Below are 23628 nucleotides of genomic sequence, written 5' to 3'. Positions count from 1 at the left end.
GGCACAGCTCGCACGAGTTTCGGCCAATAAAAAGCCAAATGCGCCGATGCGAATAACACAACAAAACAAGTTTGAATAAAAACATGAAATAAAAGCAACCGGCCTAATGACCCAATTTTGGCCTAGCCATCAGAAACAAGCATATCGTTTATCTATTTTATTTTTTGAGATGGCAGGGGGGGGGGGGGGGGCTCATGAATGTCTCTACCCGCTACAATCCTCCCCCAACCCGCCTCCATTCCATGACTGTGTAGCTACGTGAAAATCGTTATTTCATATCCTGTTTTCTATCCCTCCATCAACATCATCACTGATAACCATATGTCTGAATCCAGACACATAGCCTACACGTCCTGCTGGTTTTGGCACCACACGTACGACTTTTGTATTTTCCCATTTGCTTTTACGTTCACAGCTCTGCTTAACACCCCCACACATCCCGTTTTTTGCAAAGTTCTGCGTGGGATATGTTTGTTTGTTTTTCAAGTCTGAGACAAAACATATACAGGACGTGGACTGTTCATCACTTGGGATACATTGGCCATGGTTCACTAGTCTAGAATATACCCCAAATGTACTTTTAAATCTACCCCAAATGTACTTTTAAATCAATTGATCTCAACAACGTACTCGTCACAGATATAATATGGTCTTTTTCTCTGTGGTATCCGTAGACAGGTTTCTAGCTTTTAGAGCCCCCATTTGCCATTGTTGTTGGTGGGAAAAGTCAATTTAGGTTTTCCCTCATGACGCCCCCCCCCCCCTCTCTCTCTCTCTCTCTCTCTCTCTCTCTCTCTCTCTCTCACTCTCTCTGCCTCTCTCTCTCTCTCTCTCTCTCTCTCTCTCTCTCTCTCTCTGTCTGTCTGTCTCTCTCCCCTCCCTCTCTCTTTCTATATCTCTCTCTCTCTCTCTCTCTGATAGTCGATCAAGAATTAAAATGGCAATCTCATGTACATTATATTTGTCAAAAAGTATCCAAGAATTTGTTTCTGCTATCAAAGTTAAAGCAATATGTCAGTATCGCAACACTTAAAACTATTTTATCATGCCCACATCTTATCCCATATTAATTACGCATCAACTCTTTGGGATGGCGTCTCTGATATTCACATGAAAAAGTTAAACTCTCTACATCATCGGGCAGCTAAAATCATTTAAATGGTCCACAATTATCAGCTGATTTGAAGTTAAAGAATCTAAACTACCTGCCGCTAGTTAAACAGTTACAGTTTAATAAGACTGTAATGATGTATAAAGTATATCATGGCGAAGTGCCCATCTATATTCAGGACCTATTTCACAGAGTCACCGAAAGGTACGGGTCTATCAATTTTCTACCACCAATACCCAGGATTGATTTGTTCAAAACTAGTCAAGCCTTCTTTGGCGCTATGGTGTGGAACTCCATTCCGTCTGTAATAAGATCAATAACCTAACTAAAGAGTTTTAAACAAGCTCTGCATAATCATTTTATGTCTACCTAGATGGCTATACTAGTCTTAACATGTGCTTTATGAATTACACAAATATGTTCTTTATTATATGTATTATGTGGAATTTATGTTGCGATTTTCCATCATCATCATCAACATCATCATCATCATTATGATGATGATCATCATCATCATCACTTGATCATCATCATCATCATCATCATCATCATCATCATCATCATCATTTACACCATATAATCATCATCATTTACACCATATAATCATTATTAGCATTAGTGTAAACGTTGGTATCGTGTGAATTTTACCGTCGATCACTTTACATGTGTAAACTCAATTAACATGTTGCATGTTTCGCTTTCGATTTGTATGTTGCTTACTTTGTCATTTTGTTGTTTATGTTTATTTGCTTGTTTGCTTACTTGTCGATTGTTTGCTGGTTCGTTCGTTTACTTTGTTTATTTGTCATGTTGCTTTACTTGTTTATCATTTATTAGACATTTGTATTAGAAGTAAGGACCGGTTGTAAGAAAAGGCGTCGCCTTAAACCTCTATCCTTGAAAAATAAAGTTCCATCATCATCACCATCATCATCATCATCATCTCTCTCTCTCTCTCTCTCTCTCTCTCTCTCTCTCTCTCTCTCTCTCTCTCTCTCTCTCTCTCTCTCTCTCTCTCTCTGCCTCTCTCTCTCTTGAGAGACGCTCTCCGTCTGTCTCTGTCTGTCTCTATCTGTCTGTCTGTCTATCCGTCTCTCTCTCTCCCTCTGTCTCTCTCTCCCTGTCTCTCTCTCTCTCTCTCTCTCTCTGTCTCTCTCTCTTTGTGTCTCTTGCTCTCTCCATCTCCACCTCTCTATCCCTCTCTCTATGTCTGTCTGTCTCTTTCTCTATCTCTCTCTCTCTCTCTCTCTCTCTCTCTCTCTCTCTCTGCCTCTCTCGCTCTGTCTGTCTGTCTCTCTCTGTGTCTGTCTCTCTCTCTCTCTGTCTGTCTCTCTCTCTCTGTGTCTGTCTCTCTCTCTGTCTCTGTCTGTCTGTATATTTGTCTATCTGTCTTTCTCTCTCCCTCTCTCTCTCCCTCTCTGTCACTCTCTGTCTCTCTCCACCTCTCACCCCACCTCTCTCTCTCTCTATTTCTCTCTCTCTGTCTCTCTCTCTGTGTCTATCTCGCTCTCTCTTTCTCTCTCTGTGTGTCTCTCTCTCTCTCTCTCTCTCTCTCTCTCTCTCTCTCTCTCTCTGTCTCTCTGTCCCTCACTTTTCTTACAATATCCGTTTAGTTAGAAAGAAACTGCAAAACTGCTCTGATGAGAAGGAATTTCAGATGACATAAACTGGCGTGCACAGATGCTATAGTCGCAACTGTCCTACTTTGTGGCAGGGAATAGGTTCCAAGCGCTAATTCTTTCCATAAAGCAAACGAACTCAGGCTGTTGATGCTGATTATCCCACGCCAATGCTAATTAATTCAACTTTCAAGTTGTGTGATTTTAAACACGTTGTGGAAGTTATGTGTAGTCTTTACAAGTCTCTTTACAAGTCGCTCTCTCTCTCTCTCTCTCTGTCTGTCTGTCTGTCTGTCTGTCTGTCTGTCTGTCTGTCTGTCTGTCTCTCTCTCTCTCTCTCTCTCTCTCTCTCTCTCTCTCTCTCTCTCTCTCTCTCTCTCTCTCTCTCAGATAATGATGATGATGATGATGAGGTTGTGTGTGCGTGTGTATGTACTTGTGTGTGTGTGTGTGTGTGTGTGTGTGTGTGTGTGTGCGGGTGTGTGTTAGTGGAGGGGAGGGGTGTGTGCGAGTGTGTGTTGGATTGTGTGCGAGCGTGATTGCAGGCATACGGCGCGCGTGTGTGTGCGAGTCGACTTTTCTTTTCCTTTGTATTTTATTGACATACATGTACTTTTCAATGTTCTGTTATGCATTATGTATTTGTATAGGTAATGTTGTAGTTTGTAATACTGTATGATTGTGATTGATGATTGTCCTTTTATTGTCTCTATTTTTATGTCTTAGTTTAGCAGGGACAGATTGTAAGACTAGGCGTCAGCCTAAAATCTCCATCCTTGAGTAATAAAGTTCGTTCGTTCGTTCGTTCGTTCGTTCTCTCTCTCTCTCTCTCTCTCTCTCTCTCTCTCTCTCTCTCTCTCTCTCTCTCTCTCTCTCTCTCTCTGTCTCTCTTTCCCTCACTTTTCTTACAATATCCGTTTAGTTAGAAAGAAACTGCAAAACTGCTCTGAGGAGAAGGAATTTCAGATGACATAAACTGGCGTGCAAAGATGCTATAGTCGCAACTGTCCTACTTTGTGGCAGGGAATAGGTTCCAAACGCTAATTCTTTCCATAAAGCAAACGAACTCAGGCTGTTGATGCTAATTATCCCACGCCAATGCTAATTAATTCAACTTTCAAGTTGTGTGATTTTAAACACGTTGTGGTCGGGGAAGTTATGTGTAGTCTTTACAAGTCTCTTTACAAGTCGCTCTCTCTCTCTGTCTCTCTGTCTGTCTGTCTGTCTGTCTGTCTGTCTGTCTGTCTGTCTGTCTGTCTGTCTGTCTGTCTGTCTGTCTGTCTCTCTCTCTGTCTCTCTCTGTCTCTCTGTCTCTCTCTCTCTCTCTCTCTCTCTCTCTCTCTCTCTCTCTCTCTCTCTCTCTCTCGAAGATAATGATGATGATGATGATGAGGTTGTGTGTGCGTGTGCATGTACTTGTGTGTGTGTGTGTGTGTGTGTGTGTGTGTGCGGGTGTGTGTTTGTGGAGGGGAGGGGGTGTGTGCGAGTGTGTGTTGGATTGTGTGCGAGCGTGATTGCAGGCATACGGCGCGCGTGTGTGTGCGAGTCGACTTTTCTTTTCCTTTGTATTTTATTGACATACATGTACTTTTCAATGTTCTGTTATGCATTATGTATTTGTATAGGTAATGTTGTAGTTTGTAATACTGTATGATTGTGATTGATGATTGTCCTTTTATTGTCTCTATTTTTATGTCTTAGTTTAGCAGGGACAGATTGTAAGACTAGGCGTCAGCCTAAAATCTCCATCCTTGAGTAATAAAGTTCGTTCGTTCGTTCGTTCGTTCTCTCTCTCTCTCTCTCTCTCTCTCTCTCTCTCTCTCTCTCTCTCTCTCTCTCTCTCTCTCTCTCTCTCTCTCTCTCTCTCTCTTCAATTGTTAATGCATCTTGAAATGTCGTATTGGTTGCTTGACATGTTAATTATGTAATTTGTATTGCAGTTAACTTAACTTCTATTTCTTTTTGTAATTGTGTTACACCTCAATGGGCGAGGGCCGGATGAATAAAAGCATGTGTAAGCCATACATTGCTTATTCTGTCACCCTCGAAAAATAATGTTCAATTCAATTCAATTCTCTCTCTCTGTCTCTGTCTCTCTTCTCTCTCTCTCTCTCTCTCTGTCTCTCTGTCTCTCTCTCTCTCTCTCTCTCTCTCTCTCTCTCTCTCTCTCTCTCTCTCTCTCTCTCTCTCTCTCTCTCTCTGCCTTATTTTTTGTTAACAATATATTTTATTTTGACAGAAACTGCTCTGAGATTGCGGATGCAGCGAGGGAAGGGCTTCCAGATGACACAAGCAGGCGTGCGGATATGGCAAACACGTCTAGCCCCCGACACACTGCTTCAAACGTACCCACGTGTTATAGTGCCAAAAAAACCCACAAAAAACATCAAACCCACTAACCAACCCACTAACCAACCAACCAACCATCAAAAAATTTAAAAAATAAAAAAAATAAAAGGAGAAAGAGGGGGCCGGGGTGTGAGGGAGAGTGGTGATTAAATTCTGGGGTGCGTGTACAAAGGAAAGAAGAAAAAGAAGATTGATAGAAGAAAACAAATACACACAAATACACAACAAATTTAATGATCTGAGTTAAACAAATCTAGCCACCAACACATCACATCAATTTCACCCACGTGTTACAGTAAACACTAGCAAAAAAGTAGGGGGGGGGGGGGGGGAGGGTTGTGTTGTTGGGGCGCGAGGAAGAGGGGGAGGGGGTTACGTTTTGGGTTACATGTACAGGAGAAAGAAGAAAGGAGAGACTGGTACAAAAGAAAAGACATAAATTATGATCAGAGTCAAACAATTCTAGCCACCTATACATCGCATCAACTTCACCCATCCGTTATATTCACACGCCCCTGAGGAAGGCCTGGCAACAGGTCGAACATTTGGGTTGCCACCTGAAATTCTTTGTTTGATTTTTCTTGTCCTTGACTTTGGTATTATACATATATATACATATGATACCGGCATCGATATTACAGGGGTAGGGCCGGGGGTAGGGTGGGGGGGGGGAGGGAGAGAGAGAGAGAGAGAGAGAGAGAGAGAGAGAGAGAGAGAGAGAGAGAGAGAGAGAGAGAGAGAGAGAAAGTTTCCAGGAGACTAGGATAATGATATTTTGAGTTGCGGTGAACAAACTTAGGAAAGAGCAAAAAGAAAACTGATACAAAAAAAGACTAAAACAAATCTAGCCAACAATACACCATCAACTTTAACATAAAGCACCAGCATTATTAATTATTTTGGAGCGGGATGGAATAAGGGGAGCGGGCGAAGGAGTAACGTTTTGGGAATACATGTGCAGCTAGGCAAGAGCAAAAGAAAGACAGATACGAAAGAAAACGGGGAAAAAACTCAGTGAAAATGCATAATCTGAGTCAGAGGCAGTTGCACACGTTTTGCTGACACAGGTGCACAACTGATCGGATGTTTTCGTCAACCTTTGCTTTTGCAATGGTTTAAAGGGTGGGGTGAGGCGTGTGTGCGTGTGTGTTTGTGCACGCGCTTTCCGTGTGTGTGTCTGTGTGTGTGTACGTGCAAGTGTGCGTGCGTGCGTGCGTGCGTGCGTGTTTGCCTACGTGCCGTTTGTGTTTGTCTGTCTGTCTGTCTGTCTGTACGTTAGGAGGCGGGGCCGGGCCTAAAAAGACAACAACAGTGTCCCATTTTTTCACCCAAACAGGCTTCCGTAGCCTAGTGGCAGAATATCAACTCATTCAGTCTCGGAAAAAACCCAACAGTACCCCATGTTCTCACCCTCCAAGGCATAGCAGCACCCCGTGGTATTTCCTGTGGCACTATCTAAAGATATCGCTGAGGTATATAACAAGGACAGGTCTCTCTCCTCCTGACAAACCCAAAGCCTGTGTAACTACTTACGTATTTCCTGTGCCACACTGGTTCAACCATCAGAGACTTCAAACAGGGCGGGTCCATAAAATGTGCGTAACACTTTCCTGTCCTGTGCGTAACAAGTGTGAAAAGATAATGACGAGCTTTATAGAACCCTCTTCACTCCACTGTGATAATTATAGACCTAAATGTAAACAGTTTCAAACACGGAGACCACCATGTAGACTGAAAAAGGAAACCAAATTGAAATGGTCCCGAATTCAGACACATTTAGATTGAAGGGACATGAATAACTAACAACTAACCGATCCTATCCCGGACACACATTTTGTGGAGTCAAGCATTATACATGCATTCATGAGCACAGCAGAGAATGCGCGGCCGACGGACAATCTTCGGTATTACCTTCCTTTCAATTCAATGTAATCAGGCGTAACTATTTCTGCCGATATTTGCGATCGCACCACTTCTCCTGTGATTGACAATCAGCTCAACGTCCCGATATAGGTTTCATTTTGCCGGGAGAACGTTCACATGTGACGTCTCAGCCTGAACTGTGTAATGGAAGGGTCACTCACCCCTCACACACAACGTCACATCACTGGTAAAGGTATACATCTCACGTACAATGTTTACCTCTCAATCATGGAGTTCGATTATGTTCGCACGGAAAGAAAGTCACACGTCGGACCGTATATATGCCTGTCAATATTATGACTCATTATAGACTCACGTCACATACCTGCCACGTTAACTAATACCAATAAAATATTCTGCATGGTCTCAAACGCAAGGTAGACCAAATGCACCCGGTTGGACTTGGCTATACACTTATCGTCAATGTAGATTGCATTCAAATGGTGGTGATTACCGTCACGTATAGAACTGTCAACGAAATCTTGTGAAAATTTAAGTAGGATTTTTTTCTCTCACAAATGACAAACGATAAGACCTTCTAAACCTACACAGCCACGGAAATACTCTAGCCGTATCCGAAAAATAATGATGACCAAACGCAGTCAGCTGGATACATAAGAATTTAAAGGCACACTCCTTCTCGTGAAAACAGTTTGGCTCTCCATCTCACAGTTGGCCAGGCTTCAACTTGGGATAAGACCATCCCTCCACTTGGACACGTACCGACAATCAATACCCTGACTAATTGCTTCTGTAAGTTGAACTTTGTTGATGAACTATTTGTTGGAAAAACCACTTGTGGCTTTTATGAGATTAATTCAACCAAAAACTCGCTACTGCGCACCGAGAGAGAGAGAGAGAGAGAGAGAGAGAGAGAGAGAGAGAGAGAGAGAGAGAGCACCTAGAGCTGGTCTTGTCCCACGTAAAAGCTATATAGCCAGATCTGAGACAGTTGGCCGAACTCTTCTCACGGGAAGGAGTGTGCCTTTAAAGGTCTGCAGAGTATTTAGGGCAAACAGATAGGAAAAGCTTTTAAACTAGTGAAAATAACGATTCCTAAGTAAACTAACAACTGTCCTATACAAAACTCTTGAAAAGCAGCTGGTGTCTGAGATTAATTCTTTGCTCCACCAACTAAAACAAAAGCCATACAATTTAAGTGCCTCAATTTAAAAGAATTGCAACACATTCCTTTGACTTATTCCATAACGTTGTACCGGTGTTTTGGCGAAAAGAAGCAATTCTTACTGGTGGACAATAACCCTATCAGAACGAAAATCTACACTGGCTAACTTTGATTTACCACAAACTGCCTACATATTCCCCATCAGAACGAAAATCCACAGAAAAAAACCGACTTCTAATTTAACCACACACTGCCTATATATCTCCATCAGAACGAAAATCCACAGAATAAAAACCGACGTCTAATTAACCACACACTGCCTGTATATCCCTATCAGAACGAAAATCCACAGAAAAACTACTTCTAATTAACCACACACTGCCTATATATCCCTATCAGAACGAAAATCAACAGAAAAAAACTACTTCTAATTAACCACACACTGCCTATCTATCCCTATCAGAACGAAAATCTACAGAAAAAAACCTACCTCTAATTAACCACAAACTACCTCTATAGGGCCTATCCCCATCATAACGAAAATCAACAGTAAAAGCCTTACTCTTAATTAACCATGCACTAACTGCCCTGATTAACCACAAACTGCCTCTACATTAATTGCTTCGAACGCCTGTGTCTGAGCACTGCATGAATGCTGGGGCATGGAAGTGCATGGGAACGCACAGGAAACACGCAGGGAAACAAAGAAGGGGCAAAAATGTATGGAAGGAAAAAGCACCCATTCCCACTCCCGCAAGACCGCTGATTTCGGAGGTACGCTTTCACACAGCTGTTTTCCATGATGCTGCAGCTCAAAAAATCTTACCCAAGAGAGTGAGACACTTCTATATTTCGGAAAGACTTGGGGGTACTTGATCGCTCTCACGATGGAGATTTGTTTATGTAGTAGTTTTGTTTTGCTCCCTCGGAATATGACAGAAAGGTGGGAATTATTTGAAGCATAGCTGTCATAACTAGTCTATTTTTATGAGCTGCCAAAAGCTGGAGCTGCATACCAGTTTTCGCTGCCAGAATTGCGTTTTCAAGCGGATGCTGGAGGCAGAGTCACGTACGCAGACATCAGGCTTGAACACACTTTCGCACATACTTATGTATGCACATACACACATACAAACACGCACGTACGCACACACACATACACACATGCACACACACACACATACACTCACACACACACACACACATACACACACACACACACACACACACACACACACACACACACACACACACACACACAAACACACGGTGTTAGACAAAATAGAGACAATCCCAAAGAGTCTTTGCAGGGGCAGACTACCTTCGGCAAAAATGCTCTCTCTCTCTCTCTCTCTCTCTCTCTCTCTCTCTCTCTCTCTCTCTCTCTCTCTCTCTCTCTCTCTCTCTCTCTCTCTCTCTCTCTCTCTTCCTCTCTCTCTCTCTCTCTCTCTCATCTCTCTCTCTCTCTCACACACACACACACACATACACACACACACACACACACACACACACACACACACACACACACACACCAAAGCGTGTCTTTGCAATAATTACCATCACGGTCTTTCTGCCCCCACTGCTACAATAGGTACATTAGAAAAATAAACGAGGGATCTGACGAAAATCATGTCCCCAACATAAAGAACAACGCTAAAACACAAAACTCGAAAACCAAACTTAACTTACGAAGATCATTAGAAACACATTCCGGCTCTCAAACTAAGTACTTTTCACTACTGAACAATATTCCTCATTCTACATTCCTAAAAAAATTAAGCCACAAATTTGTTGTGCCAATCATACGGTAGCCATCGTCAGATTTCTTGCCACATGACAGACTTTTAGTGGAGATACTGGATGCCGTACCCAGAAAACGTCTGACAAATTGCCAGGAGAGCTAGTAGGCATAGCTACCTCTGAGTCAGTCAGTAAATGTAGCCTCCCTGTGTCTTTGTACGTATCTGGGGGTATTATTATGTCTCTGGTTCGATCGTTATAACATTTTCTTTGTATCCCCCTTGTACTACTACTATTACTTCACACACGCGCGAACACACACGCGCGCGAACACACAGACACACAGACATAGACACACACACACACACACATACACCCCCCCCCAACACACACACGCGCGAACACACACACACACACAGACACATACATACATACATACAGACACAGACACACACACACACACACACACATACCCCCCCCCCCCACACACACACACACACACACAGTAACAAAAAAAACTTAAAAAGGTCAGTTCATAAAGCGACTGTCAGTAACCCTGATTTAAAATCCCAAGTCAGTTTAACGGACCTAAAAAAGACCAGGTTTTTATCATTTTAGAAAATTATATCAAATCGAAAACATAAATTTGTCAAAAAAAGGCAGTACCACCAAGCAAGCTGATTTAATTCTTTACTAAACACGAGCGCTAAGGAGCTGCCCAGAACCGGGTGCGTTGGCGAGGAGTTGTTGCGGCTCTATGCTCCACAGCAGGGCCGGACCCAGGGGGGGTTCCAGGGGTTCCGGAACCCCACCCCTGGAAAAAGCATGTACCTTGCTTTGAGTGTGTGTTTTTTTACTAGTTTTAGCACCAAAACAATGCTGCTCTTAACCCTCAAAACAAGGCCCAGAATGCACCAGATTGCACAGATTTTAACCGTTTTTCAAAAATTTTCCGGGGTGCATGCCCCCGGACCCCCCTAGTTCGCGCGCCTGCTTTGCAGGCGCGCGCTTGTGGCTTCGCCACTTCGCTGATTTGCCCCCCCAAAAAAGGAGGAACCCCCCCCCCCCTTACAACTCATTTGGTCCGGCCCTGCACAGGGAGTCTACAGGAATAAGTCAAAGTAAGTCAAACACGAGCGCAGAACACAAAACTCGCTCAAAACCGCTCCTTTGTCCCAATAACTTTGGTTTTTGTTCTCGTCGCGTGTTGACCCCTCAAATTCACCACCGATTCTGTGACCATCACCAGGCAATAGCAACAACAATCTGAATTAATCTACAATTAACCCTTGTCCGTGGCCGTGTTCCGGGAAGATGCGAGAACATCCACCCCAGAACTGATGCAGATGCAACACAAAATATTGGCCACGTGCACAACAACTGCAAAACGTATCCAAAGCAAAAGCGAGTCAAATGTATACTCACAAGTATCGCAGCTCTGGTAATCCATCAAAAGCACCACTTTCTATTTTTTCTATCTCATTATTGTTTAATAATCTGCAACACAAAAAGAAAGCCGTTAGCTGTCTGTAGTCATTCAGTCAGTAGCTGCCATAGTCTGCACACACACACACACACACACACACACACACACACACACACACACACACACACACTCACACACACACACAAACTCACGCACTCACAAACAGTCAGACAGACAGACAGACAGACAGGCACAAACACACACACTCTCTCTCTCTCTCTCTCTCTCTCTCTCTCTCTCTCTCTCTCTCTCTCTCTCTCTCTCTCTCTCTCAGACATTTTTGAAGGTTAGACATGCAGGAGCACCGTTTCCATACTTACAAAGTATTTAAACTTGAAAGCCCAGCAAAAGCTCCCCTTGGTATTGTTTTTATTTTGTTGAACCTCAGATCTCTGCAACAAAAAAGAATCACAAATAAATAAGACATAAATGCAAACGTGTGAAAGCATCTTCTTGTAAACACACATTCCTTCCTGTGTAGATAATCTTGCCAACAGCTCTATACCCGTCTTGGCACATGTGATGAGAGCATGCCTCCAATGGACACATACACAATATTAGCAGCCTGGCTGTTTGCATAGTGGGCTGTTGTTGTTGTTGTTGTTGTTGGTGTTGGTGTTGTTGCTGGTGTTGTTGTTTTGTTTCTCTGTTGCATTAAAATTTTAAGTAGCATCCATGTCTATGATCTGCAAAACTAATGACAGACCTGTACAAAAGTCCAGCTTTGCACAGACAACAGCATGCAGACTTTTGATTGTTTGTACAAGTGGGAAAATGCTCATACCTCATGTCAAAGCTTGGGACACATTTTGTGTGTGGTGGTTGACAAGATCATGTACACGGGAAGGATTGTATCTTTACATTGTTGAAGGCTTGGCTTGTCATGTGACCATGATTGTTACGAGGTAAGGGATGAAGGTCTCTTTCTCATGTACACGACGCGAGTTTGTAAGTTGCATACCGATCCACAAAGCAAACACACCAATAACCTTTTATTTAATAAGGCTGGAGTCTCCACCTCAGAAAACATTTCAATGTGTTTGTTTCCTTCATGCTGTGTTTGTTCCCTTTCTTGCTTGCTTGTTGACTCGAAATAATAGTGATCAACAAAACTTCACATGTCACGTAGACTCAACCAAACTTTCAAAAATGTGGACGTAAAATAAAAGGCACAAAAAGGGGATATCGCGCATTTCTATGAAAGGGCAGGATAGGGGGGGGGGGGGGGGGGGGGGAATGCACGAATGTTTCAAAAGGCTGACACATACATACACACAACAACAAGCAGATATAGGCTACTTTGCAGAAAAAAAGTAACTTTCAATGAAATAGCTCAAAAGCTCCGTGAGAGAAAAAAGATGGCTAACTGGGGACAAACTGCACAAAGTGACAACGTTTGGGAAAAGATGAAATAAACACACTTTCGAGTTACTGCGTGTTGGCAGGAGATAGTGTTGTTGTTGTTGTTGTTGTTGTTGTTGTTGTTGTTGTTGTTTTTGTTGTTGTTGTTACTCTACACCCCGTACATGTTTCATTGGCATGGTGTTTGTGTGGTTGTTTGCCTATGACAGTTATGTTGTCCGTAGCGTTAGCGCAAGACTTGTAATTTCCGACAATGATGATAACGACGATGATGATGACGATCATAATCCAACTGTTCTTTATGAAGGTCGTTTGCCCATTGACAGCTAGAGCACTGACAGGGCTGTGAATTTACTCAAAACAGCCTACAGCATACAAGGAGAACATTCAGATTCAGCGGTGGCTCTCAAAGGTTATAACGCTCAAATTTCCTCTTTTACTCCCCCTCCCCCTGCCCCTCCCTCATACAACATGCTCAGATGCCCCACAACTGCACGTCTCTTTTTCTCCCACTCTTTGTTTTCTCTTGCAACTTTTTTTCTTCTCTCTTTAAAGGCATACTCCCTCCCGTGTAAACGATTCGGATCGCCATCTCAGATATGTTCACGGGTGTACTTGGGATAAGGCTACCTCGCCTCCATATGGACAAATGCGAGGAATCAACATCCTAACCGCTTCCTTTGCAAGGGGGGGGGGGTCTTTAAAATCCACAAGTGTTGTTTCGTGAATTTGTGAAAGTCACTGGTGAATTTTTAAGAATTAAATTAATAAAACCAAAACGCTAGCTCATTACAGGAAGTAGTGAGGGTGTTGATTTTTGCTATGTGTCTAACTAAGCTTAAGGATGATCTTATCCTTTGTAAAAGCCAAGCGAGATCAGAGATAGAGAGTGAGTCGAAGATAAAGGAGACGAACACGTGACGGAGTGTGCCTTTAAACTTTGAAGCGCAGCAACACACATCCTGCACCATCATCAAACCTTTTTTTATCGGGTGACATTACCTCGCGTGTCTATACAGTATAGCAATACATGCAGAGGCGTGTGAAAGCCATTCATCACCTGTGAAAAATGAAGCCAATTTCCTGCTTATCTTCGCCTGCGTTATGGGCACGCATTCCTGCTTTTTAAGTCATACACACCCAGTGATGCTTGTAAAGACAGACATGGCATAAATAGTTCTTTGCGTAAGCGCAGGCACACCTCTCTCTCTCTCTCTCTCTCTCTCTCTCTCTCTCTCTCTCTCTCTCTCTCTCTCTCTCTCTCTCTCTCTCTCTCTCTCTCTCTCTCTCTCTCTCTCTCTCTTAATTTTTAATATTTTAATTATAATTGTGTGTCTATGCGTCCCAAGGACAGATTGTAAGAAAAGGCGTAGCCTTAAATCTTAATCCTTGTTAAATAAAGTTCAATTCAATTCTCTCTCTCTCTCTCTCTCTCTCTCTCTCTCTCTCTCTCTCTCTCTCTCTCTCTCTCTCTCTCTCTCTCTCTCTCTCTCTCTCTCTCTCTCTCTCTCTCCGAGATAGACAGACAGATAGACAGACAGACAGACAGACAGACAGAGAGAGAGAGACAGAGAGATAGATGAACAGACAGACAGAGACGGACAAATGCATGCAGGCAGATAGGTGGGCAGGCTGACCGAGAGAGAGAAAGCGAGTGAGAGCGAGAGATACAGACAGACATAGACAGCCGGACAGAGAGGCAAATATAGAGACAGACAGACATACAGACATATAAGGAGAGAGTGAGACAGACAGACAGACCGACAGACAAGAGAGATAGAAAGAGACAGACGAAGAAATCTTGAGATAAATACTTTGCTCCCTTTCCCCCTCCTTCCCCAGCAATCTGGAGGCATAAACTTACAAGGGTCTCCGGCACTGGCCTCACCCTACCCTGACAAGAATGTATCTTTGAAGTTACGAATGGAGGGAATCGCAGACAGATATCACGTGCAGATGAAAGGCCTGACACTATCTCCATCATGGCTAACCATTTAGCAAGTATGAGTTCAGGCGGGATATGAAAAGCATACATGGAATATTAACTATATATGTGTAATAAAAACGTTTCTATCAAAGAATTCAAAAGAAAAGGCATACACAACTATTCACTTTGTGTATTCGCTTGAATGAAGATTTTTCGTAAATTATCCGACAGCCGTACGGTCCACAGCCGTACGGTTTGAATATTGCCATTATTCACGAAGGAAAGTCGTATAAAACGGAAATTAACAAAGGGTTAAATAACCTGAATGCGTGGTACACGCAGACACCGCATTTAAAGGCCTTTAATCTTTATATATCTTATTAGCATTACAACTTTAGTTCCTACTAGCTTAATAGCTTTCTTTTCACGCATTACTCACCTGACACCAAAACCATTTTGTAAAATTGGATGCAACACCTGACCTTGACAAATGAGTACTAGTGCAGTTGTTGTTTTTGTTGTTGTTAAGTACAATAGTAACTGAATAGACCCATCTATATGATGACATATGATCATTTTGATGCTACACATGTTGACACCAGCAGACACAACACTATAGTTTCACGCATGATTAAGTTTTGTCCTTTTGTATAATGTAACATTTAACATAAGTTTTTCTGCACCTCATGTAAATGAGAAAGTATCTGCACAAACAGAAAACACACAGATACCATGTTTGTCAGTTATCATTTGATTAAAATGGGGGGGGGGGGGACACACCCACACAAAAACAACAACTGAAAACGATTCCCTTACGTGATTCATGTACATGTTTTACATGTACAGTAGAATGTCTGTATGTTTTGCAAATCATAAAATGTAGAGCTAGAGTCTTCATTGGTCATAAAAAAATCCACATAGGAAACTTCGTACACTCTAAAGGCTCATCTTCGTGGACAGTTTTACAAGTTCCCCCTTCCCCCCAATAAATAAAACAACGTTCTAAGCTTGCAACAGGTGGTAACTCTTTCTCCTTCTACTTCAACGTTCGTTGGCCGCAGCTCTCACGTACACTCATGTTGTGCACGAAAGGGCTTTTACGTGTTTGTTTTTCCCCGCCATTAATAATTATTAAGCAGTCATACTCCGATTTGAAAGGATGCGTGCTGGGTATTCTTGTGTCAGAGTTTTTGTGATCCACCGGACTCTCAAACGGATGTCAGAATCTTTTCCTTGCGTAGTTGCTCTTGTGCCTGCGTGTATAGCCTACTAAAGGGGAATAAGGAACTATCAGGTCTGCACATAAGTTGACCCGGGAGATAACAAAAAAATCATCACCCTATCTCTACGGCGTAGCCAGAGTTTGAACCCCGAACTTTCCACATGGAAGGGCGACGTCTTGACCACTAGACTATTACGCCCGTAAGTTAGAAATCAAGATGTGTATCTAATCCATCAAGCTTCAGTATAGGTGGGCAATGGACTCATCAATATCATTTGCAATAAAAGCACAGCATTAAAAGCGCCAAGACGATGGAGACTGAAGCCAGAAAGGCAGGTATGAAAAGCTTTTCCAACACGCACTTGTAATGGGGAATGTTCTCTACTCTTTGGCAGAGAACACAGGCTTACATTCGCAGTATCTATCAAGACGCCGGCGGTCACACAAACCTGCCATGTGCTAATGGTACAGCGGAGAACCTACTCCCAAAGCTTCACCTTCCGCTGTGACGTTGACAAAGTGGTGCCAGGTAATGCGGTATTTCTGTTATAACACTCGCAGAACAAGCTCGATCCGTTGTCTTCTCCAGCTAATACCATCTCAAGACTTAGCTTTTGACATGTCCACATGGAAAGGCAGAGATAGACATGATCAGAGAGAGAGAGAGAGAAGGAGAGAGAGAGAGAGAGAGAGAGAGAGAGAGAGAGAGAGAGAGAGAGAGAGAGAGAGAGAGAGACAGAGAGAGAGAGAGAGAGAGAGAGAGAGAGAGAGAGAGACTGAGAGAGAGACAGAGACAGAGAGACAGAGAGAGACAGAGACAGAGGTGAACAGAGATAAAGAGACAGACAGACACAGAGACAGACCGACAGACAGACACACTTTTTAATTCATACGAGGGTTGTTACAAATGAATGATGTGCCTAAACAAGCTGAGGGTCAGGAGTGTTTCAAGGGACAGGGAAAACCCATTGATGACATGCCACTTCCCCTTCCCTTCCCTTCCCTTCCCTCCCCACTCAATCAGCCGACCGAACGCACCCCCCCCCCTCCTCCCTCCCCACCCCTCCGCCAAACTTTGCCAAAGCCTCTCCCTTTGTGTCGAATTCAGGGCCAAGGTTTGTTGGTCGTCACAGTTCGTGGCCGAGACTGCTGAATGAAGAATACATTTCAAGGACTCGGTGAACCAATCCCCACCACTTGAAAAGTGCAGTCGAGGCACTTAACATTAAAGTTATCATTGCTAAAAACAAAAAAAACAAGTCGCGTAAGGCGAAATGACTACATTTAGTCAAGCTGTGGAACTCACAGAATGAAACTGAACGCACTGCATTTTTTCACAATGACCGTAGTCCGCCGCTCGTGCAAAAGGCAGTGAAATTAACGAGCCTGTTTAGCGCGGTAGTGGCTGCGCTGTGCTGCATAGCACGCTTTTCTGTACCTCTCTTCGTTTTAACTTTCTGAGCGTGTTTTTAATCCAAACATATAATATCTATATATATATGTTTTTGGAATCAGGAACCGACAAGGGATAAGATGAAATTGTTTTTAAATCGATTTCGGACATTTTATTTTAATCATAATTTTTATATTTTTAATTTTCAGAGCTTGTTTTTAATCCAAATATAACATATTTATATGTTTTTGGAATCAAAAAATGATGAAGAATAAGATGAATGTCATTTTGGATCATTTTATAAAAAATAATTTTAATTACAATTTTCAGATTTTTAATGACCAAAGTCATTAATTAATTTTTAAGCCTCCAAGCTTGTTTGTTTGTTCGTTCATGGGCTGAAACTCCCACGGCTTTTACGTGTATGACCGTTTTTACCCCGCCATTTAGGCAGCCATACGCCGCTTTCGGAGGAAGCATGCTGGGCATTTTCGTGTTTCTATAACCCACCGAACTCTGACATGGATTACAGGATCTTTTTCGTGCGCACTTGGTCTTGTGCTTGCGTGTACACACGGGGGTGTTCGGACACCGAGGAGAGTCTGCACACAAAGTTGACTCTGAGAAATAAATCTCTCGCCGAACGTGGGGACGAACTCACGCTGACAGCGGCCAACTGGATACACATCCAGCGCGCTACCGACTGAGCTACATCCCCGCCCAGCCTCCAAGCTGAAATGCAATACCAAAGTCCGGCCTTCGTCGAAGATTGCGTGGCCAAAATTTCAATCAATTTTATTGAAAAATGAGGGTGTGACAGTGCCGCCTCAACTTTTACAAAAAGCCGGATATGACGTCATCAACGACATTTATCCAAAAAATGAAAAAAACGTCTGGGGATATCATACCCAGGAACTCTCATGTAAAATTTCATAAAGATCGGTCCAGTAGTTTACTCTGAATCGCTCTACACACACACACACGCACAGACAGACAGACAGACAGACACACACACACACACACACGCACACACACACATACACCACGACCCTCGTCTCGATTCCGCCTCTATGTTAAAATATTTAGTCAAAACTTGATTAAATGTAAAAATCACCCTTTTACAAATCTTATAAATGAATGAAAAATGTCCTAGCTCTTTCAAGTGCCTCTTCGGTAAATGAACCTCTCTCTCTCTCTCTCTCTCTCTCTCTCTCTCTCTCTCTCTCTCTCTCTCTCTCTCTCTCTCTCTCTCTCTCTCTCTCTCTCTCTCTCTCTCTCTCTCGTTGCACATGAAAACATTATTCTTTTAAAGTAAAAGTGCAATCACTCAATCAATCAACCAAGCAATCCCACACATCAAGCCGCAATGAAAACAAACACACACACACACACGCACACACGCACGCACGCCCATACACGCACGCACGCACGCACGCACACACACATACACACACACACACAGCTTTCCCTTCAGCTCTCACCTCCCTGCCAATCTCTGATCGATGGGCTACCTCTTCCTCTACCAATTTTCGTTCACACGGGTTCTTTCAAACGAAACCAACAACTCTCATACACTCTCTCTTTACTCGGGAACGTCCGAGCGACAAGACTATGTGACGGACCCTCAACAGTCTGTAGCGAAAACGTCTGCAGACAGGCGTGGTCTCTCTGTGTCCCGATCGGAATGTTTATTTTGCTCAACTCGAGGGGTCTGACAGTCACAGCGAGCGTACAGCCAGATCGTCTGATCACCAGATCTCGAGCATACTCTAAGTCTAAATACTGTCGTGCTGGGCTGGATACTGGGTGTGGGGGCTGGGAGGGAGAATGCCGAACACCTGGCCCAGGTAGAGATAGCGGGACTCGGTGGAGTGGTTTCACTTTATGGGTGTCAACTCAGCGGTTTCGTCCACTGAGTCTGCCTACAGTTAGGAGGAAAATATGCTTCGACGAATGAAGACTGAAACAGCATGATTGGGACTTCGGAAGGCTCTTACGCTCTCCCACTCTCTCTCACTCTCTCTCTCTCTCACTCTCTCTCTCTCTCTCTCTCTCAGTCCCCCCCCCCCCCCCCTCGTATGACTCACGACTCTATTCAACTATCGCGGATACAGCAGGTCTTTTGTTTGTCCTCACTGTGTACAAGTTTATGTGTTGTCAACTTGTCATTAATCTCATCTGTAATACCTTGGTACATCTGCAGGCTGAGTGTGGGGGTCATTTTTATATTTAGTCAAGTTTTGACTAAATGTTTTAACGTAGAGGGGGAATCGAGACGAGGGTCGTGGTGTATGTGCGTGTGTGTGTCTGTCTGTGTGTGTGTGTGTGTAGAGCGATTCAGACTAAACTACTGGACCGATCTTTATGAAATTTGACATGAGAGTTCCTGGGTATGAAATCCCCGAACGTTTTTTTCATTTTTTTGATAAATGTCTTTGATGACGTCATATCCGGCTTTTCGTGAAAGTTGAGGCGGCACTGTCACGCCCTCATTTTTCAACCAAATTTTGGTCAGGTAATGTTCGACGAAGCCCGGACTTCGGTATTGCATTTCAGCGTGGTGGCTTAAAAATTAATTAATGACTTTGGTCATTAAAAATCTGAAAATTGTAAAAAAAATATGTTTTTTATAAAACGATCCAAATTTACGTTTATCTTATTCTCCATCATTTGCTGATTCCAAAAACATATAAATATGTTATATTCGGATTAAAAACAAGCTCTGAAAATTAAATATATAAAAATTATTATCAAAATTAAATTTTCCAAATCAATTTAAAAACACTTTCATCTTATTCCTTGTCGGTTCCTGATTCCAAAAACATATAGATATGATATGTTTGGATTAAAAACACGCTCAGAAAGTTAAAACGAAGAGAGGTACAGAAAAGCGTGCTATCCTTCCCAGCGCAACTACTACCCCGCTCTTCTTGTCAATTTCACTGCCTATGCCGTGAGCGGTGGACTGACGATGCTACGAGTATACGGTCTTGCTGCGTTGCATTGCGTTCAGTTTCATTCTGTGAGTTCGACAGCTACTTGACTAAATGTTGTATTTTCGCCTTACGCGACTTGTTTAAAAATTGTATTTGCTTCCTGTCATCTTCTAAGAAATACAGCCCAAAGCTAAAGTGATCAGGCTAAATTATTACTATTTGTATCATGTTCATCCGCTTTTGACCTAGGCCCTATAGGTCAAAGGTCAACTTATCAACGTTTTGTTTTGTCTATAATCAACCGTTCCATAAACTTACCTTTTGGGGTTTTTGATTACACTTTTTTTTTTAACGAACTGCAGACACAATTAAAGCGTTATTTACTGAATCGAGTCTCGAACTATGTGCCTGCATGGTCAGTTTGATAACTTTGATTGTTCGTCTGTTCGTAAACCATTCACTTTGCAGATTTAATCACTGGTTTAATTTATACGGGTATGTGCTACAGCTGTAGAAACATGCGCCTGAAAACTGAGACATTATCGCTGAGTAGCTGAGACCAAACAAACAGTCCTCTAAACAAGAACAAAAAAGGTTATTTCCTAATTAACTTATAGTACCCAATATTGACGGACTGTGTGATGATATCTTCTGCATATGGTCTGTTGAGACAGTGATATCAAAATCGAGACCGGAGGTCGAGATTTTGATATCACTGTCGAAACAGACCAATAGCAGAAGATATCATCACACAGTCAGTCAATGTTAGATATATTGCTAATTCTCTGGACATTTTGTATTTACTGTAAAGAAATTACAAAAGTATTTGTCTCAGTTTTGGCTGTTCCATATCCCTCCCTCTGATTATTATTTCTTTTTGTTCACGCTTTTCTTGTACTTTTCAGTATTTCAATGTCTTTTCTTTCAAAAAGTCTTTAGTCACTTGCTCAACTAAATTCTGGGATAATTACATTTTCATATATATTTGTTTGTTTTTAAATTTAGGTGGGTTTTTTTTTTAAGTGAGGAAGCAATAAAGAGGTCGTCGATATCAAAACTGATATCGACGGAAATGTCGTCGATATCACTTTTGCATTGAGCTCAATTTTGCCCAATTGACCAATGGAAATCCACGTAACATATGAAATAGCAATATTAGACTGAAGATACATAACTCGTGACATGTTTGAGTGTGTAACTTACAGGACGGTGGTGTCCGGAGGCACGGAGGGTATGTGTTCCAGCTGCAGAAACATGCACCTGACGTTAGTTCTGAAGCACAGACACCTGGGCGGACACTGGGCCACAGTATGCGGCACCAGCCACCACATCACCGCACACAGCAACCACATCACACCTCGCCACGACATCGCTGTATCCCGGCGGGTAATCCCCATCTTGGAATTCATCACTGACAAAGTGAACACTGCACAGACTGTGTGAACTCAATCACGTGTAAATCACTCCGCCACAAACATCGGCAACACAAAGCACCAGCGGAGTCAGCAAATTCTGGCAACTCAAATTCCCTTTCGGGATGACACTGACTGCACACACGTAAACACACCCACACCGCAAAGTAAACTGACTTTTTTTTCTTCTCTAGAGGTGCAGGTAAGATCTCTCGGTCACTGCGGGCCCCGGTACTCCAAACTTCTTTTGTTTTGATTCGAGAGAGAGAGAGCGAGAGAGAGAGAGAGAGAGAAAGAGAAAGGGCTCTCTCACTGCCCTAATCCATTACGCTCTCAGTTGCGGTACAAATCCGCTGAACAGCATTCCTACACAATGCGGTCGGCGTTAGTCTTGGTTTCCTGTTGCGTTCGCTCCGCAAGTCAGCAAGACTCGACTTTTCAGCAGCAGCAGGACAGATTCGAACCTCCAACCCCCCCAACGAGCCGATACGGTATACGTCTTCGATACTTGACGGCTGAGGGGGGAAAGAGAGAAGTGTTGAGGAGTCGCGGGGGTTTGCACTCGTATCTGAGCAGTCAGAGAAAACACTTCGCAGCTTTGCCGCTGTGTCTGTGTGTGTCTTTCAAGCCCCCAATTCTTGCCGCCAACACCGCTAGCTGCTGAATGCTGTCTTCTCAGTTCAGGCATAGACCTATAGGCTACGGGATACACCGTAAAGCTTGAAGAGAGGGGGATGATAGTAGGCAGTCTCTCTCAGTGTATGTGGTAAGCTGCCTGCTGGAGAGTTGTCAGAGAATTAAGAGAGTAAAAAAGAAGAGAGAGGGACTTGAACAACTCGAATTGCCACCACAACCACTCTCTGTCTCTCTCGTCTATAATAACCACACACCGGGCACAGCAATCACACACACACGCACACTGACACACACAACGACTTCACTCGCACTGGGACCGACGTTTGACTGGGACGAACTCGGACTGGTACAACGGTGAGCAAGTTGAGTGTGTGGGAGGAAAGGAAAGTGGGAAGTAAAGGAAAGGAAAGGAAATTCCGACGGCGACTCTCTTTCTCTTTGTCTCAGTGTCAGTCTGTCTGTTCTCTCTCTCTTTCTCTGTCTGTCTGTCTGTCTTTCTCCACCCCCCCTCTCTCTCTCTCTTTCACGCACGCACGCACACACTCACACACACACACACACACAAACACACACACACACACACAAACATATACTGGCCGCTCTCTCTCTCTCTCTCTCTCTCTCACAGACACACACACACACGGCACACTCAGTCACACACACGGTGACACACTCACACGCACACACCCCCCCCCCCAACACACACACACTCACACAAGGCGGAACAGAGATGAACTGACCAATTCGAAAAAGTCCGCATTATCGAACAAAGCGGCACAAACATCACCTCACACAAATCGTCAAAAGGGTCAGTCTGCAGTGTCAGTTTTTGTTTGTGACTGAAACCAGTCTACAGATTGCCAGCCAGTTCTTTATTCCCCCCTTTATCATCCCGAACAACGGCAGCGTCGGGGCGGCCCCCTTTTGTGTACGCAACACATAGGTGTCAAAAGGAAGGAAGAAAGGCTTAGAAAAAATCAGGGCTGCATAGGAAGTCGGTAATTAGGCGAGGTGCAGTCAAAAATTCCCTGACGCTGGTCTGATCATGGCTCGTTCATAGCGGCGTGTCAGTCAGTGCACGTAACGTCATTAAAGGCACGTGTCAAGACGTTTAGTCGGTGCAACTGCTGTTCTGCACATATTTGCAAGACTGGCTGACTGTCAGACCGAAACCCGTACAGCCACGTACTTCATGTGTGTGGAGGTTCGGGAAACAAATGTTTTGTGCATCTCAAAATTTAACTTGGAACAGATAATGGCATTACACAAAACATAAAGCGATCAGCAACATGAACTACAAACACTAGACTGGACAATGACAAAAACTTTTCGCTATAATTGGTGACTGGTCGCCCTGTCACATGTACTAGCTATGGACAATGA

General features: G+C 43.2%; 1 protein-coding gene across 3 annotated transcripts in view; it reads right to left on the bottom strand.

Annotated features, from left to right (window-relative positions):
* Positions 1-22523, bottom strand: part of LOC138966835 (peroxidasin-like) — a 56372-nt gene extending 33849 nt beyond the window's left edge. For 2 of the 3 annotated variants that reach the window (XM_070339190.1, XM_070339191.1), the window contains exons 1-3: positions 21401-22522; positions 11678-11749; positions 11297-11368 (exon numbers count right to left, since the gene is read on the bottom strand). In XM_070339190.1, the coding sequence (XP_070195291.1) occupies positions 11297-11368; positions 11678-11749; positions 21401-21606 (350 nt within the window). In that variant the 5' untranslated portion in view covers positions 21607-22522. Of the gene's footprint in view, positions 1-11296; positions 11369-11677; positions 11750-21400 lie in introns of all 3 variants that reach the window. The other variant, XM_070339189.1, reaches the window with a different exon arrangement.
* Between the last annotated feature and the right edge of the window lie 1105 nt (positions 22524-23628).

Source organism: Littorina saxatilis, linkage group LG5 (genome assembly GCF_037325665.1).
Source record: "Littorina saxatilis isolate snail1 linkage group LG5, US_GU_Lsax_2.0, whole genome shotgun sequence".
Taxonomy (NCBI): Eukaryota; Metazoa; Mollusca; class Gastropoda; order Littorinimorpha; family Littorinidae; genus Littorina; species Littorina saxatilis.
Note: the sequence above shows the minus strand (reverse complement) of the source record. Positions and strands in the feature narration are given on the sequence as shown.